The sequence below is a fragment of the Equus caballus genome, chromosome 3 (genome assembly GCF_041296265.1).
Source record: "Equus caballus isolate H_3958 breed thoroughbred chromosome 3, TB-T2T, whole genome shotgun sequence".
NCBI classification, from domain to species: Eukaryota; Metazoa; Chordata; class Mammalia; order Perissodactyla; family Equidae; genus Equus; species Equus caballus.
Genome location: NC_091686.1, coordinates 34998400 through 35015143, shown reverse-complemented (window position 1 = coordinate 35015143; position 16744 = coordinate 34998400). Strand labels below are relative to the sequence as shown.

General features: G+C 63.6%; 1 protein-coding gene across 2 annotated transcripts in view; it reads right to left on the bottom strand.

Moving 5' to 3' along the window:
* ZFPM1 (zinc finger protein, FOG family member 1) overlaps positions 1 to 12525 on the bottom strand; it is a 73395-nt gene extending 60870 nt beyond the window's left edge. The window contains exon 1 of one of the 2 annotated variants that reach the window (XM_023637474.2): positions 11762 to 12525. In XM_023637474.2, the coding sequence (XP_023493242.2) occupies positions 11762 to 12479 (718 nt within the window). In that variant the 5' untranslated portion in view covers positions 12480 to 12525. The remainder of the gene's footprint in view (positions 1 to 11761) is intronic. The other variant, XM_023637476.2, reaches the window with a different exon arrangement.
* Positions 12526 to 16744: the final 4219 nt, after the last annotated feature.

Genomic DNA, 16744 nt, shown 5'->3' with positions numbered 1-16744 from the left:
ACAGAGGGTGTGCAGCAGGGAGGGCGTCGGAGGTGGCCCCAGGACCCTCGCCCTTGCAGCCCCCTCGAGAACATGGACGCAGCCGCATGCAGCCCTGGATGCTCTCCCCATTCCTCTGCCATCTCGTTCCTCAAAGTCGAGGCGGCCAGAACTGCTGCTACGCCCACTGTACGGGGAGGAAATGAGGCCCCGGGACGCTAAGTCACTTACCCAGGCCACCCACCCGGGGGCAGGATTCGAACCCTGATCACCCCTCCACTTGTCCCTCTCCCCAAAACACGCACCCCTTTTACTGGCAGTAGCTGACTTTCTTCAGAATACTGAAACAAAGAAGGACCCAAAGACGGAAAGAAGCCAGCTTCATCACCACAGAAGCCTGTTTTCTGAGGGCAGATGAAACGACCCCCAGAGATAAGCAGGAGAGTCACCCTCGTCCAGTGTTCTTGGACAGGGCTGTGTGGCCCTGAGCAGTTGCCCACCCTCTCTGTGCCTGGGCTTTTCTCCCTGAAACAGAGGGGACAGTCCCCTTAGGGCAGGTGGAGACCCATGGCTGCTAATAGCCCCAGAACCTCCAGCCAGGATGGAGACCCAGACCGTGACCAGGGCTCTGAACCCGTCTCTACTGCTCCCTCTCCTGCTGTGTGACCTTGGGTGAGTTACTCAACCTCTCTGAGCCTTGAGTCCTCCTCTGAGGAGAAATGAGGTCAGAGGTGCCCCTCCCAGAGCTGCTGGGAGGACTCCACAGATACTACAGGTCAAGTTCAGGCCTGGCATACAGCAAGCACGCAATAAAGGGAACTGTTACCTAACAATGGCCACCATTAGATTGTAGCTGAGGAGTCCCAGAGCCACCCAGAAACGCTGCTGACCGCCCCCTCAGACCTCCTGCCTCTGGGAGCACAGTCTCATTTCTCGAGAGTTGCTTAAAAAGTAAATGCAGAAAGGGGGGAAATGGCCAGCTGTCCTGCGCCTGCCGGGAGCCCCGGGCAGCCCCCTGGAGGGCTTTCTGCGGGCACCATAGAGCTCGGTCCAGCCACTGCCCTGGTGGGGATGTCGTGGGTGCCGTGGCTTTGGGTGCTCCTCCTGCAGCACCAGCCATGGCTGTCGCACCTGTCCCTCTGCGGGAGGATTAGCGCGGCCCTAATCGCGGCTCATCGCGCCATCAGCGCGCATCTTGGATCAGCTGAAGGAGCTGCTTTATCCAGACAGGCGTGGAGACGCACCACAGTCCCATCTGGGTGCCAGCTGTCACCCACGGCAGCCGGGCCGCCGGCGGCTGGGTGGCTCGGCCGGGGCGGGAGCCAGTGGGAGCCCCCTTCCCTGTGGCCAACGGGGTTCTGCCTGGTGCCCCGACATTCGTGGGCCCTGACTGCATAGTGAGGCCTTGTTCTAGTGCTGGGGGGATGGCAGAGACCCACACTCCACAAGCCTGGGTCCCTCTGACAGGTGAGGAAACTGAGGTACGGAGACGCGTCCCCAGAGTCAGCCCAGGCAGCCAGGCACAGACCCCCAGCTCCGGCAGGGGCTGCTGAGGCTCCCGTCCCCAGGGAGGGTGCCCCTCCAGGCTGCCCGGCCCTCCCGCAGGATCCTCCTGCTGCAGTGGCCCCTCCCTAGCCTGACGCTCCTATGTCCAGAGGCCCAGGAGGGTCACGGCCGGCCTAGGGGCGGGAGAGGCCCAGAGCTGGCCAAGGGCTCCCCTCCAGGGCCCCCACCCTCCGCCCTACCTTCTTTTTCAAAAACATAATTTATCTGTGTATTATCAAGAAATCCAGACACTTTAATCAGTGAGCTATGAAGTCAGAATTTCCATTCTTATCTGCGGGAGGAGTGGAAAGAGAGGAGATAGCGAGAGCGATCGCTGGTGGGGAATGTTAATGGGCGGGGAGCCCGGGCTATTGGCCACGGAGCCGCCCTATCTCTCCCATTATCAAGGCCCTATCTCGCCAACCATCTCGGCGCGGTAATGGGGCCAGTTCAACTTTCCGAGTTATCACCGGAGCTGAAACCTGTGCCCGCCAGAGGCTGGACCGGGAGACAGTTCGGGCTGGACAGGGCTTCGGCCGGCAAAGCTGGGCGGGAGAGGGGATGGCTGCAGGGCCAGGGCGCCCACTGACCATCAAGGCCACTGCCGTGAGCATAGGGGGTCCCTCTGTTCTCTGGGAAAATGTTTGTTTGGTCTCGGTGCAGCTGGGTGTGGGCATACTGCACAGGAGGGGAAACTGAGGCAGGAGGCCACCTCAGGGTCCCAGTGGGGCTGCGTGGTCCTAGGCCCTCCTAAGCTGTGCCAGGCCAAAGAAGTGAAAAGGGTCACTTGTGTGGGGGCATGGCAGGTGGGGCTGGGTGCAAGCGCCCTGCCCTCCTGCCTTGCGACCTGCTGGGCCCCCGTCCCCCGGCTGGGCCCCCGTCCCCCGGCTGGAAGGCTTGTCTAGGCCCCCAGCGCCAGAGCAGGAAGTATCAGTAACAAAAACGACAGGGTGGGACATCCTGGTAAACCCTCGACAGCCTGAGAGCCCGGGGTATGCTCAGTACGCCCCTCAAATGTCGAGGGCCTCCCACCTGCCCCTGGGCCCCTGAATGGAACACCTCTGTCCTTTCAGAGGAAGGGGCCCCCAAAGCCACTCATTCCCACTGGAAGAGGGGCCACTGAGGTGTGAACAAGGGTCTCCCCCGAGGGCTGCTTGCTGCCAGAAGCCCCGTTTGACCAGGAAGCGCTGCGGGCAGGCCTGGCTGCCATGTGCCGGTTCAGGGGCGGCGCTGGTCTCTCTCCTGCAGCTGGAAGGCTGGGCAGCAGCGACCTCAGCCCAGAGCAGGGAAAGGACTCGCCCAAGGTCACGCGGCCAGTGAGGAACGGCCAGAGAGAAGAGCTGGATGCTGCCTGGGACCACAGGAAGGCCTCAGTTTCCAGAACTTGAACATGGGCGTCGCTGGGCCTGGCAGGGGGCTGAGGGAGTGCCACCCATGGACACCACCACTGTGGCCTCCCTCTTTCTCCCTCCCAGGGGGGTAGCTCCAGTGCAGTCCTGGTGTGCCCCTGAGCCTCAGTTTCCCCTCTGTGCACTGGGCTCCTCACCGGGGGAGGATGAGAGCTCACATCTGTAAGTCCTGGGCCCAGCTGGACTCAGCACTGCTGCTTGTGCTGGCCATGGGGACCAGTGCCCGGCGAGCCCGGGGTTGACTGTGGGATGAGCTGGGGTCGGATGGGGGAAGCCAGGCGACGCCCTGTGGTTGCCCAGGCTCTGAGCGCGGCTTTCTCTCCTGTCGCGAGGGCCGAGCGCTGATGCCAGAGCAGCCCAAAGAGCAGCTGCGGGGCAGCCCCAGGCCCCCTGAGCCCTCGCTGGGGGCTGAGAACCCAGCAGCGACAGCATGGACCCGCCATCGCCCACGAGGCCTTAGTGGAGGCCCTCTTCCGCCCTCACCATCCAGGAAGGAGCCGAGACCCCCTGACCCTGGGGCCCCTTCCACTCCTACTCCCTGAGTCTCACCTGTGGGGTGGAGGCTGGATGGAGGAAGGGTAACTGAGGCAGGAGGCTGTGACAAGCGCCCAGGGCAGACTGGAGAGCTGGAGGGCTTCAGGGCAGACACCAACAGGAGCCGGCAGGAAGCAGCCCCAGGGAGACTGGGAGGGGAGAGGGGCCCCTGGCCTCTTTCTTTTAATTTCGTCAAACAACACAGCTCTGGTCCAGGCTGTACCCACCTCATATCAGGCTCACTGCCCTGCGAGGTCGGCATCACTGTTCCTCTTTGTAGGGGAAACTGAGGCCCAGGCACCCTCAGAGCCCAGCCCAGTGTCCCCATGACTCCCCATCCTGCAGAGGTGGAGTCAGAGGCTCAGGAAGGCAAGGTAACTTCTGTACACCCACAGACTCAGAGACTCGACCTGGGACTCTAGCCTGTCCTCCGCAGTGGCTGCCCACAGGGAAGCTCCCGGAGGCACCCGCATTCAGAGTCCCCACTGTGGCCATCCCCTCCTTCCCAGGAAGCAGCATGCCTGTCAGTTCTGGGGGCACCTGGGACACAGGGATGCAGCCTAGGAGCTGGGGCAGGACTTACGCAGACCACTCCATTGATCCCGTTTCCACAACACTCATGTGGTGTGTGACCCTGATGCAGCCACCCATCCTCTCTGACCCTCCATTTCTTTGGAGGCAAAATGGGTTGAGAACCCAACTTCAGCGGGCATCTAGATAATCGCAGGAGGGGATGCCAGCCTGCGGCACCAGCACCCATCACCTGTCACAGGCAGGGAAACCAAGGCTCTGAGAGTCCCCAGCCTGTTGGCAGGCCCAGGGGAGGCCGAAGGGAGGGGCCTGCTTATCTGCCTAACCCGGCTCTGGCTCCAGCCCAAGGTCAGCTGCCACATTCCTGCCCCAGTGGGGCCACTGCCTTCTCCCAGACAAGGGGCTGCGGAGGAGGGAGAAGCAGGAGGGGGGGCAGGACAGCAGGGCAGGTGGCCTGGGGCCTGAGTGGGCAGTGCCCAGAGAAACCTCTACCCACCCCTGGGGCCCACAGACCCGCTCCTGTGTCTCAAGGCCTCAAGCACCACACCATCTCCCAGGGCCTCAGTTTCCCCACCTGTAACGTGGGTCCATCATCATGCTGATGATCAGGGAGCTGCCAAGACCCTCGGATGAGGGCTGACGGGGTTCCAGTGCGGGGTGGCCCGGCCCAGGGCGTGGTGTAGCCAGGGCACCTACCCACCAGGCCCTCCTGCTTCAAAAACTAACCCCGGAAGGAGAGCAAGGCTGGAGACGGGACTCTGTGTGAAGGGTCTGGACCTCAGGGCTTCTGGCAAAATATCAGTGATGCGACCAGAGCTCCCACGGAGTGCGCATCTGGGATCCCAGGGACCCACATAAAGGCCCCAGGAGGGAGGAGCTCTTATTAAACTCCTGCTTCAAAAGTGGAAACAGAGGCACAGGAGAAGCCACTTGCCCACAGGGTCACAGCCAGGCCAGGACTCGAGGCCACGTGGTGGCCCCCACTGCAGCAGCCTCCTGGCCTGGAAGTGAGGGCTGGCCCGCGGGGGTGGCCCAGGCCTGAGCGCAAAGCCGACGCTCCTCGCGGTATGGGACAGGGGGAGGGCGGAATCCCGGGTCTCAGAAGGAAAGGTCTCTGTCCTCAGTCTGCCCAGTGGCCCCAGGAACAGCTAGGGTGGCGGGAGCAAATTGTCACCCAGCAACAAACAGCCCAGGCCCCCATCCCAACCTGGGACCCAGGTGTGCCCTAGACGCTGCTGTTCATTCCGTCCCCCAGCCTGCTGAGCGCCGAGCGCCCGCTCTGCGATGACAACAGCAGGGCCGGCGTGGAGGAGACTCTCTCGAGGCCACTCGGCCGGGAGCCGTGGGCTGGAGCCGGACCCACAGGCCTCGCCCTGGGCTTTCTAAGTCAGGCCCATGCGCTGAGATGAGAAGGTGGGGTGAGGGCGGAGAGGGTGAGAGCCCAGCCTCCTCAGAGCCAGACCGTCCCCCTCTTTTCCTCCTTGCCCTGGGCAGGACTCCTGTGACTTCACGTCTTCATTTGAAAACCAGGGCGTGGCACTGGGATACGCCCACTGAACTGATGGCAAACTGAGGCAGAGAGGGAATGCCACACTGCCCTGGCCCTGCCAGGAGCCACCAAGTGTGCCTCCCCGCGGAGACCCCCACTCCTCCTGGACCTGGTCTCCCAGGCTGAGACAGGCCCACTGCCCTCCCGGCCCTGAGACAGTCCCGGCCCTGCCAACTGCTGGCTGGGGACCCGTGGCAAGCCCCCTTCCTTTCCAGGCCTCCAGCTCCTCCTCTGTGAAATGGGTACAGGGATGCAGGAAACCCTGGGTCCTCTCACTTGGCTGCCTGACGCCACAGCCCCTCAGCTCTAGGGTGGCTTGGTCCAGACCCACCCAGAGCTCAGGTGGGGAGGTGATGAGGGGGCGGGGTCAGAGGAATATCACTGACAACGCCCTAGCGCAGTCCCTTCTTTTCCTCTCCCCTGACAAAGAGGACCCCCAGTCCAGAGAGGGCAAGCTTTGTGTCAAGGTTGCACAGCCTGGGGTACCTGCTTGGCAAATCACAGTGGGAATGAGCAGGAGGGAATGGCTGGCCAGGAAGCAGGGGCCCCACGACCAGGGGCTGGCACAGTGAGCTCTGCAGCCACAGGGTGTGGGGGCCCTTCCCAGGCAGGCCCTGCATGTCACGCTCTGAGAGAGTTTGGGAAAGGGATTACTCCATCTCTGATAAACTAGACACCACAGATCTGACCTGACTGACCGACCACGAAGACACGGAGAAGGAGGAAGACGGGGTTGGTGGCAGCTCTCTTAGGTGACCTGTATTTCCCTTTGATCCTCACCGTTGTGCTCAGGGGCTGGCAATGTCATTATCCCCATTTTGCAGATGGGGAAACTGAGGCTCATGTGGATGGGCCTGGCCCATAGTCCCGCGGCCAGGAAACGGCAGAGACGGGATCTGAGCCCACGTTCACTTCACGCCGTGCAGATAGGTCATCTATCTGACAGACACTTCCGGAAGGCCCACTGTGTGCGGACAGGACAGATGCAGATCCTGGCCCCGGGGAGTGAGTGACGGCAGACCGACAGGTCCCTGCAGGAGGGCAGGTGGGGAGGTGGGAGCCTGCCAGCGGAGGCTCGGGGGGAGACCGAGCTGAGGGATTGGGCACTCGGGGGGCTGAAACAAGCCAGGGAGCTGCCCCCATGAGCAAGGCTCTCCTTTCTCACAGGAACATGCAGGGCAGCTTGAAGGGGGCTGAGCCCTCACCCATGGGGTTGCCTGCCTCCTGCCACAGTGGAGGGTGCTGAGGCCCAGGGAGGCCAGGAGGCGTGGAGCCAGCCCTCGGCAGGTGTTGCTGCCCCACATCCGGCACCCCTCTGCCCCAGGCCACTCCTGCCTGAGAGGGAGCAGTGGACGTAGTCCAGAGAGCGGACATGTGGCTGTGGCCTCAGTTTCCCCCTCTGTGAAATGGGGACAGGGACCATAGGGCAGCTCCAGGAAGGCCCAGGGATGGTGGCTGGGTGGGCAGGAGCGCAGTCAGGTGTACAACGTGGCCCTGGCCTGGGTCTCTGGGGTTGGCGATACCAATCGGTGAGGCCACAGCTGCCTCCAGGAGGAGGCCTGTCGATGGCAGATAGGCCGCCTGGAGTATTATTCACGAGCCCGTCAAGCCCCAGGAACGTCTGGTTGGCATAGAAACAGGAGATAAGGGGTACAATTAATGGCATCACATTCCCTCCTCCTTTCTTCCCCAACTGACCCATTTAAATCGCTGGCAGTACTGGTGCCATGCTGGGCTCCTGGTGACCTCTGAGGAGGGGCTGGCTGGGCAGTGGTACCAGGTTGGGGCTCAGGCCCCGGGGTGGGTGAGCCTCCCCAGGGATCATCTCTGTGCAGGAAGGTCTTAGGAAGGAGGCCATGGGAGAGTGGGCAAGGGCAGGGCTGGGGGAAGACCCGAGCACCTCTGCTCCCAGGAGCCCATTTCACAGGCATGGAGACTGAGGCTCGGAGAAGCCCAGAGGCAGACAGAGACAGGAGGATGCGGGAAAGCAGCACAGTGCTCACGGACACACCAGCTCAGAGCGAGGGCCACCTGCCCTCCAGCTCTGGCTCTGCCACTTCCCTGGGTGAGAATGTCACTGCTCTGTGCTTGCTACCCCAGATATAAATGGCCACAAGAACAGGACCTGCTTTATGCTACTGTGCGGCCTGGCACAGAGGAAGCCTATATTAGCAACGGTGGATAATTATCATCCCTGTCGAATGAATGAACAGCTGACTGTCTTCCTGAGGCCCAGGAATGGGTGACAACCGAGAGCAACCCAGAGCCGGGGGAAGCCCCATGTCGGGGTGAGAGCTTGGGGCCCAGCGTCCATCAGAGTCCGCTCAAGGCCAGGTTCAGGGGCTGGGGGCTGTGAGCAAGTCCCTCCAAGTCTCAGAGCTCTTCATCCCTTTGGTCACCGTAGTTCGGCCCCAGGCCCCCAGGGCTCTGAGGAGGAGCACGCCTGGCACACCGTAGCTCTGCTCCCTCAGGGATGGTGACCAGTGCCTGGGACTGACAAGGGGGCCAAGGTTGGCCAAGGACAGGACTTATATCCCTGCTGACTCCTGGATGCTGGGCATTGATCACACCTGTTCTCCAGAGAGAGGAAACTGAGGCTGTGGAAGGCAAAGTAACCACCCACAGTGGATCGGGTCAGGGGCAGCTGGGTGGCCAAAGCCCCTCCTTCCTGGCTTCTCTGCTATCACAGCAGGTGGTGGGCACTGCAGGTGGCTCCTGGGAGCCAGGTGGACTCCCAGGGGCCTCCTATACTGGGTGCATGGCCCTCTGCAGAGAATCCCTCTTTCTTTCACAAAACCTCGCAGGGACCACCTCACTCCACGCCGGGCCTACCCCAGGCTCTCCCAGAGCTGGCCCTCGCCAGGAGGCACTGCCACCCCCACCGGTGGGCGTGGGGCTGCTGGGAGAGCAGGTGGGTGGCTTTGAAGCTTGGAGTGAATTAGTCATCCTGTGGCCACCAATAATTTGTTTAATCAAACTCTGAGAACGTGTGAAAAACACCTTCCTCTGAGATGGAGTAGCTGTTGGGGCCCGGACAGGTGGGGCCCAGACAAGTCCCCTGCTTCTTCTGGAAGCCCCTCACCTCGTTGGCCTTGGTTTCCAGTTGGCATCGGGGATCCATGGTCCCTGAGTGCCTCCCACTGCAAAGGGGCTTCGGGGCCCTCCACATTGCCCACTTGACCTGGGAGCTTCTTCCTGTCCCCATCTTTCAAAGCTGGAAACTGAGGCCAGCCCATTGTCCCTGGAGGCGCCTCCACCCATTGGCAGCCTCTTCCTGACCTGGCTGGAGGTCCCCCCAGCTGCTCACCACCCCCTCCCTGTGCTTATTTCCCACACCGCTCTGGCCCCGCCCCTCCTGTGCTCGCCCCTCCCCCGATTCCCCAAGGCAGCTCCATGACCCAGTGCTTGCATACAGCAAGTGCTCAATAAAGGCTTGCTGGGTGAGTCAAGGCAGGTCTGCTCAGACCTCCCCTCCTGATCTGGGGAACCCGCTCCAAAAGACCTCAGCACACCGGGTTCCCCACAAAACTCAGCCTGGGCAATGGAAACCACCTTGATTTGTTTTTTCAAGAAAACTCCAAGCAGGTTACACCTAAGATCTGCCAGGAACGCACACCAACCCATGATTCAGGGGAAAACACCCTCTCTCCTGCGGGAGGTGACCCCCACTGCCTCTGGCTATCTCACACTATCAAGTAGGAATCAGGGCGGGGAGTCCGCCTCCCCAGCCCTCCCCCTCCTGGCCAGCGCAAAGTCAGTTTTCTTTCATTTTGACGGACTGTACCACCCGCAGGGGGAGGACCAACTTCTTGGCAATTAAGTGTGTTTGGGATGAAAACTCGCCCAGACGGACCCGGGCAGGGACGCCGGCCCCCGGCCCCGCCCCAGCGGGGTCCCAGGCCGCGACGCCCCCGCGCTGTCGTTGCCTCGAACCCGGCCAGGCCTGGTGGCCGCAGATAAGGCCTCTTATCGCTCTTGGCGATCGCCATCCGGCCGACCAGCCCCGACGCTTATCAGAGCTCACATCGACCCGCGCAGGAGGAAAGCTCGCCGGGCCGGGGGCGCCGGGGGTCCCGAGCTGCGTTCTGCCCCGCGCGCCCCGCCAGTGTGGCCCGGCCTATCGTGTCAGCCATCTGGCCGGCCAAGGCCGCGCTCCCGCCCCGCCCTTCCCCGCTCCCACGTTTGAAGTTAATAAATGGAAGCGCCTATCGCCGCCGCCATCGGTTGCGCGCCTTATCAGCGCGGCACATCTATCTTCGCGCGGAACAAAAGGCGCACAGAGGCGCGGGCAGCTGCGCCCGGGCTTCGGCTTCGGCTTCGGCAGGGACGCGGGGGGCGGCGGCCCGAAGCGCTGGGCCCCCTCCCCTCCACACCCGCGGCCTGGTCGCAGGTGAGGCCAGCACGACCGGCGCACAACTGCGAGGGCCGTACGCACAGCCGCGGGCACAGGGCGGGAGGGCGGGCGCCGCCGCTTGGTGACAATCAGCGCTGGCATCTTAACGCGCCAAGATCTGCCAGGGGGAGGAGGCGCCCCAGGCCTGGGGCTACAAGAGGGTGGCCGGCCCCGCCTCTCTGTCCCGGCCTCCTCTCCTGGCCTGGTCCTGGGGTGCTGACAGTGGGCAGCCTGGGCTCCCTGCGCCCCTGGTGTGGTCCCTGTCCCCAATGCACAGGGCTCGGCCGACCCAGCTGTGCCCCGACGCTTGCGCCCTTTGAGACCTTATCGGTACTGGCGATCGGTTCCCAACCTGCGATCTCCCTGCCCGTGCTATCTGCATTTCTCATCATGCTGAAACACCAACACACACGCACACACGAGAACAGACCCAACAGAGGCGCACAGGGGAGGAGGGGAAAAGAAACTGGAGAGCAGCGCAGATCGGGACCTGTGGGTGGTTTTAATACTTGAGTTGACTTGATAGAAGGTGACTTTCGGAAAACAGGTCCCACTTGCACACTGAGGGAGTCGGGTTACGGGAACCCGGATTCGTGCTTGCCTTCCCACTCTGGGGGACTCGGAGTAGACGCTCCCCCAGGCACATGCACATAGGGTCCTGGTGGCAGTGGTCATGTGGACAGAAGTGGCAGTGTCCGGGTGCCTGGAGCTGGGCAGCGCGCCGGCCTTCCTTGTCGCCTCCCGGGAGGCCCCAACAACCTGCCTGTCTGGCCTGGGAGACGCGACCCCTGGAGAAAGCCCCTCCCCCCGCTCTGGCCGAGGAGGCGCAAAGTTTTTAATGGCGAGGAGTGGGGAGTGGCGCTTCCTGTGCGCTCTCTCTCTCCCTCCTCTCGAAGCTGAGTGGCCCCGAGAGTGCCGGGCCCTCTTATCGCCAGGGCATCAGCAGTGAGGACGCAGCAGCCGCCCGGTCCCCCAGGAGTGGCCCGAGGGCCGGATGGGCGAGAAACTTGGACACGCGCAGAGGCGACCCTGGCGCGGGGCTGAGTCCCCAGGAGCCCCTTCCCTGACTTGGAGCGGCTCCTTTGGCATTCGAGCGCACTGTCTGCTGGCCGTGTGGTCTAAGCCGGGACACTAGGAGGGTCGGACCTCCAGGACGCTGTCTCCAGGCAGGGAAAGCTCCAGTTCCAGACCCCGGCGACAGGGCCCGGGGAGTCTGAGTGGCTGGAGCGGAGAGCATGGGCTGCAGTAGCTGCACCCAGCTGCCATCCACGCGGCTCTGCTGGCAGTACCAGTGGTGGTGGCGCGGCCAGTCCCCGCCACTTGGCCGTTCATTTCCACGCGGCCCCGGGTGCCCCCTCTCCCTCCCAGGTCTCTCTCTGTCTCCCTCTAGATACGAAGCCTGGGAGAGTCAACTGCGTGAGATAAGATCACAATTTCAGCCCGTCCCGACAGAGCGATCTTATCAGGATGGGACTTGCAGAATGGAATATTTTAAACTTTATCTGAGCCCAGATCGGGGCCGCCTTATCGCCGCACCATCTCGGGGATGCGGAGGAGGGGCAGGCCGCGAGGTGGCCGCGCCCCCAGCCACCCCGCTCCTGGCCCTCTGGGTGGACACCCCCTCCGGGCCGGACCCCTGGTGCCGGAGCCGAGACGCGGGGGCCCGGCCCGCCGGCGGAGATTAGATTACGGCGCGCTTGGCACAGAGCGCGGGGGGCGCGGCGCGGGGTGAAGGTCGTCGGCGTGGCGGGCAGAGGCGGCGGGCGCGGGGGCGGGCGCGGGGGTCGGGGCCGCGGGGCGGGCGGGCAAAGTTTGACTCACGCTTGATCTGCCGGGGGTTGCTCTGTTTCCTCCTGGACATGTCTCCGGCGCCGCGCGCCCTCCCGGCGGCCGCCTCTAGCCCCTGGCGGGCGGCGGCGGGCGGCGGGGGCGCGGCGGGGCCGCGGGGCGGTTCATGCCCCCAGCCCCCGGGCTCCGCGGCCGCCCCGGCCCGCGCCCCCAGCCCGCCGTGCCCGGCCCGGCGCCGCTGCGGAGGCCAGAGGCTCGGCCCTGCGCTGCGGGCGCGCGGACCGCCGGGGGCGGCGGGCGGCGGGCTGCTGCCGGCTCCTCGGCTCCCGCGCAGACGCCGCCGCCGCCGCCGCCGCTCGGCTTTTCTCAATGGAACGAGCGGGCAACGCGGAGAACCGGGCGGCCTCGGCCGGAGCGCTCGGGGCGGGCGGGCCGGGGCGGGGCGGGGCCTGCGCGTCACCCGCGCCGCGCCTCCGGGTCCGCCCCTCCGCGCTGGCCCCGCCCCGGCCCGCGCAGGCCGGTCCGCCCCGCCCCGGGCTAATCCTCTTCCTCGCTGGCCTACCCCGTGCACAGCGCTGGCCACGCCCCCGGGCCGGTCGGTTCCTTGCCGCCCTGGCCCCGCCCCCGCCCACGGCCCCGCCTTCGCCGTGCTGGCCCCGCCCCCGGCCCGCGGTAGCCCACGGGCCTCCAAGACTCCTCCTTCGGCCCTGCAGCTTTGTCTCCAGGCCTCGCTCGGACTGTTCACCGACATATTCCGCCCCGCAGTCCCGCGGCACTTCGTCCAGCCGGGCTCCAGGCCTGTCTGGACGCACCCCTCGGCCTAGCTCCGCCCCCAGGCCTGACTCGACCCGCTCCGCCCCTCCAGGCCAGGCCCCGCCCCTGGCTCCCTGGCTCCTCCCCTCCCCGCCCCCAGGCTGCCCATGGCTCCGCCCCACTGCCCTGTAAACCCGCCCCCAGGGCCTGGGCCTGCTCCCGACCCCCTAGGCTCTCCGCCCCCTCCGCCCACTGGATGGGGTCAGTGAGGGCCTGGTCAGGAACCGAAGCCTTGACGCCCCACATGGTCTTGGGCCAGGTTTGGGGTGTGGAGCAGGCTCCGGCCGGGTGGGGGCTTCCGCTCGAGACTGCGGCGGAAGCGCATCCCCTGGGGCCGCCGTCTCCAGTGGCAGTGACCCCCAAATGGAGAGGGGGACCTCGAGTCCTCCTCCTTTGGGCTCAGATCTGGGTGGAAATCTGGGAGGGCGCGGAAGCCAGCGGCCTGTCCCTGCTCACCCGGCTGCAGCCCTCTGGGCGTTGCCCTTGCGGCCTCTCCTCTGCAGGCCGTGCGGCTCCAGGACGCTCCAGCCGGAGGCCCAGAAGGACTACCCTCCGCGGGCCAGTGAACCCCGCACCCTCTCCCTGCCTGGTACAGGCAGAGGAACCGAAGTTCCTAGGGTCAGTACTGTCTGTTCCAGCCCTGGAAATGGAGCCCTTTGGGATATGTTTGTGGGATCCCAGAGAGCCCCCATTTTCCAGTGAGGCTCACGGTCACGCAGATATGGGGTTGTGCTCCGGAGCTGAACTGTGTTTTCTTACTTTAATATTCTTGGCCTGCATGTGGTGCCTCCCCCTCTCCCCACATTCACAAGAAATAGGGTGTCAGCAGAGCCCGGCGCTGAGAGGAAGATCTGTGCAGAGAGGCTGCCTGTCCAGATGGCCCGCTGCCCACCTGATGGCAGAGAATCATCACCACCATCCTGTGCAGAGGCTGGCTGGTGCTGCGCGCTCCACCCGTGGGACACCCCCTTGTTCTGACTCCTGTCACTTTCACCCCCACCCCTTGGAGGAGGAGAAGGGACACCCCGGAGCCTGGGCATCTCCCCTGCACCGCTCCTGCTCTCAGGGCCTCTGGGCAGGAGAGTGGCAGGCAGGGCAGGAGGCTGCGGTCCACTCCGGGACCACTCATTCACCACTGCACAGACAGGACACTAAGCCTGGAGATCAGAGACTCACCCAAGGTCACACGGCTCTTCCTGACCCCTGCCCAGGGCCAGGGGGTGCAGCCTTCCTACAGCAGCCTGTACAGCTGTGCTGCACCCCCTCTGGGGAGAACGGGGCCCATGGCTGGCTGCTTCCCTCAGCCCAGGGCGTCCACAGTGTTTGTCAACTGGATGAGGCATCCCACCTGCCTGGGCCTTGCGGCCATTCCCAAAGAGGGACCTCTTTACAGGATGGGAACCTGGGAGTCAGGGGGATTCTTGGAGGAGGTGCCACGGTCTGACATCTGTGCTGGGTTTGAGGCTCCATGCACAGCAAGTGACTCCCAGGTTGGTGCTGCTGGAAAGGCCAGAGATCTCTGTTGAGGAGGATTCTGAGGGTCAGCAGGGGAAAGAGAGCCATGATCTATTAGCAATGTCTGTCTAGGGTGCAGAGAGCCATGATCGATTAGTGATGTCTGCCTAGGGTGCAGGAGTAGAAGGTAGAGATTGATTTGGTCACTTCTGTGCTCATAGACACATGAAAAAGCTGAGACTCTGAGAGAGGGGACACATCCCAATTGCCCAGCAAAGTAGGGTCAGGAAGGAGTCAGAAAGAGAGGCTGTCGACTAGGACCGGCTACATCATTTTCGGGGCTTTTGCAAAATGACAATGGGGGGCCTCTTGTTAAAAATGTAAGAATTTCAGGGCAGCGACAATAGAGCATGGAACCGAGTGTGGGGCTCTTCCCAAGCGTGGGGTCCCATGAAGGGCCGTGACACCCCTGACCCAGGCCAGAGCTGTTTCTAGAGTAGTTTCCTTCTCTTCTGCACCCCCCATCTGCCTGCAGGGGGATATTACCACCCCCATCGCACAGAATGGGAAGCTGCAGCTCGCTGGGGATAAGGGGCCATGCCACAGGACCTGGCTCACACCCTCAGGGGAGGCCGGTTGATAATGAGGATAAACCGAGGAAAGAGGAGCAAGAAATGCTGTTGAAAGGATAGTCTGTGTGACCCCAGAGCAGGAGCGACTGCCTCTGCCTGGGGGTGTCAGGGAAGGCTGCCTGGAGGAGGTGACATCCCAGTGGGGTTTTTCAGGAGGCCCTGATCAGGTGGGCGGGGAGCAGCAGCATGTGGGGTTGCTGAGGGTTTCCAGGCTGAGCTGCCTGGGCTGCCCATGGGGGGCCCATTCCCGCCTCCCCCTGTGTGTCCCAGGGGAGTGCCAGGGTTCACACCCAGAAGTCACTGGCAGAGAAAAGGACGGCATCCACCGCAGGCGGGTGGTTGTGCTGCCGTGGAGCCGGGAGACACTGCGTGGAGCTGGGCTGCCCCAACCACAGCCTGGTTGTTCCCTGCTCACTGGATCAAAGCTGGTTCCAAGGCTCCCTCAGGCCTCCTGGGGAGGTGCCGAGGGTGTCCGGGCCCAGGAAAGGCTCCTGGGCCTGGCTTTGTCCTGTGCGTCCATTCTAGGGGCCATGTCATCATCATCGGTGGCATCACCAGTATTCACTGAGCTGTTCTTTTGGGCTGGTTCCTGTTGTCTCGTGACGGGCACCCCTCTGGTGGTTACCACCGTCAGAGTCACCCAGGCAGACGGTGGCAGAGCTGGGCCTGGGACACATAAGACACGCTTTCCAGCACCCAGAGGGCTGTCGGGTGGTGATGAGGACCCTGAGGCTCAGAGTGGCTCTACAGCTCAGAAGTGGTGGACCTGGGATGTAACCCCAGGCAGTCGCACTGCAGAGCCGGTGTTCTTAACCCTGGCCTGGGGGCCGGGAGCGCTGGGTTCCAGTCCTGGCTCTGCCATTTTGGAGGGCGTGGCCCTGAGCGAGTCCATAACCAGTCGGGTCCCTGGTTTCCTCCTCCTTAAGTGGGGTGGGGCGTGGCCTCAGGGCTCCTCCAGCGCTGTGCTTCTGGGCTCCCGTCCTGGTCTACCTCTGCCCTCTGACCTGTGCGCTGGCGGCCTGTGGGCCTAGCTTCCCTGGTGGGCATGCTCCGTGCTGCCCTGCCCCGGGAGGGCTGCCCCAGGGCTGGGCAGTTGCTGTGGTGGGGAAGGGGCTAATGGTGGCAGCTCCCACGCGCCAGGCCCTGCACTGGTTTTGGGGCTATGACCAAGGGAGCCACAGAATTAAGTGCTAGAAACTTAAGCTGGACCTTGAAGGATGAAGAGGATGCTCAAGAAAGAGTGATGGGAGAAGGGCACACTCAGCTGAGGGAAGAGCAGGTACATGGGCAGGAGGGCTGAGCATGTGGGGCCTGGAAGCCTGCGGCTGCAGCACATCGTGGGGAGTGTGTCTGGAGCCCAGGCCAGGGGCCTCTGAATGCTAGGCCCACCGTGAGCCCTCTTGCTGCTTCCCTGCCCACCTCACCTCCTTAGAGCTCTGAGAGGCACCCCTGAGACACTGCCACCACCCACCTGCTCCAAGCTTCTGTCACCCGTCACCCTGAGCACTGTTGTCCCTCACTTGCTTGTCCCCTCTGGCCACTCGTTCCCCTGCTGCAGGCTGAAGCCAGTGGAACTTTCCCAAAAGCCATTTGTGAGAACCGCAGGCCCCGCCTTGCCCCACTTTACCATTGTTTCTGAACCTCCTCATACATGGGTCAAGGCATCCTGTGACCACAGGGCCTTTGCACAGGCTGTTCCTGCTGCCAGGTGCACCCTTCCCTCCCACTGCCTGGCCCACTTACCCTTCCTCAGGGAAACCTCTGGCTGCTCCCAGACAAGGTGAGGCCTCCCTTCTCTGTTCCCGCTGGCAGGGCCCAGATGCCTCTTTCTGAAGCATGCAGCTCCGTTGTCTTACAGTAGCAGCAAGAGGAGGAACGTCATGGGTGGTTCCTCAGTGCCAGGCCCCTGCTGAGCACTAACAACGCACTGTCTGCTCATAATGGCTCTCTGAAGAAGGGACTGTTAGAACTTCCGTTTGCCAGACAAGTAACACGAGGCTCAGAGAAGTGAAGTCACTTGCCCAACGCCCCGGAGCAGATGAGTGGCAGAGGCGAACTCTCCCTAGGTAATCCACACCCAGAATGGACCCTGGTGGCTGCCTTGGAGGGAAGGGGG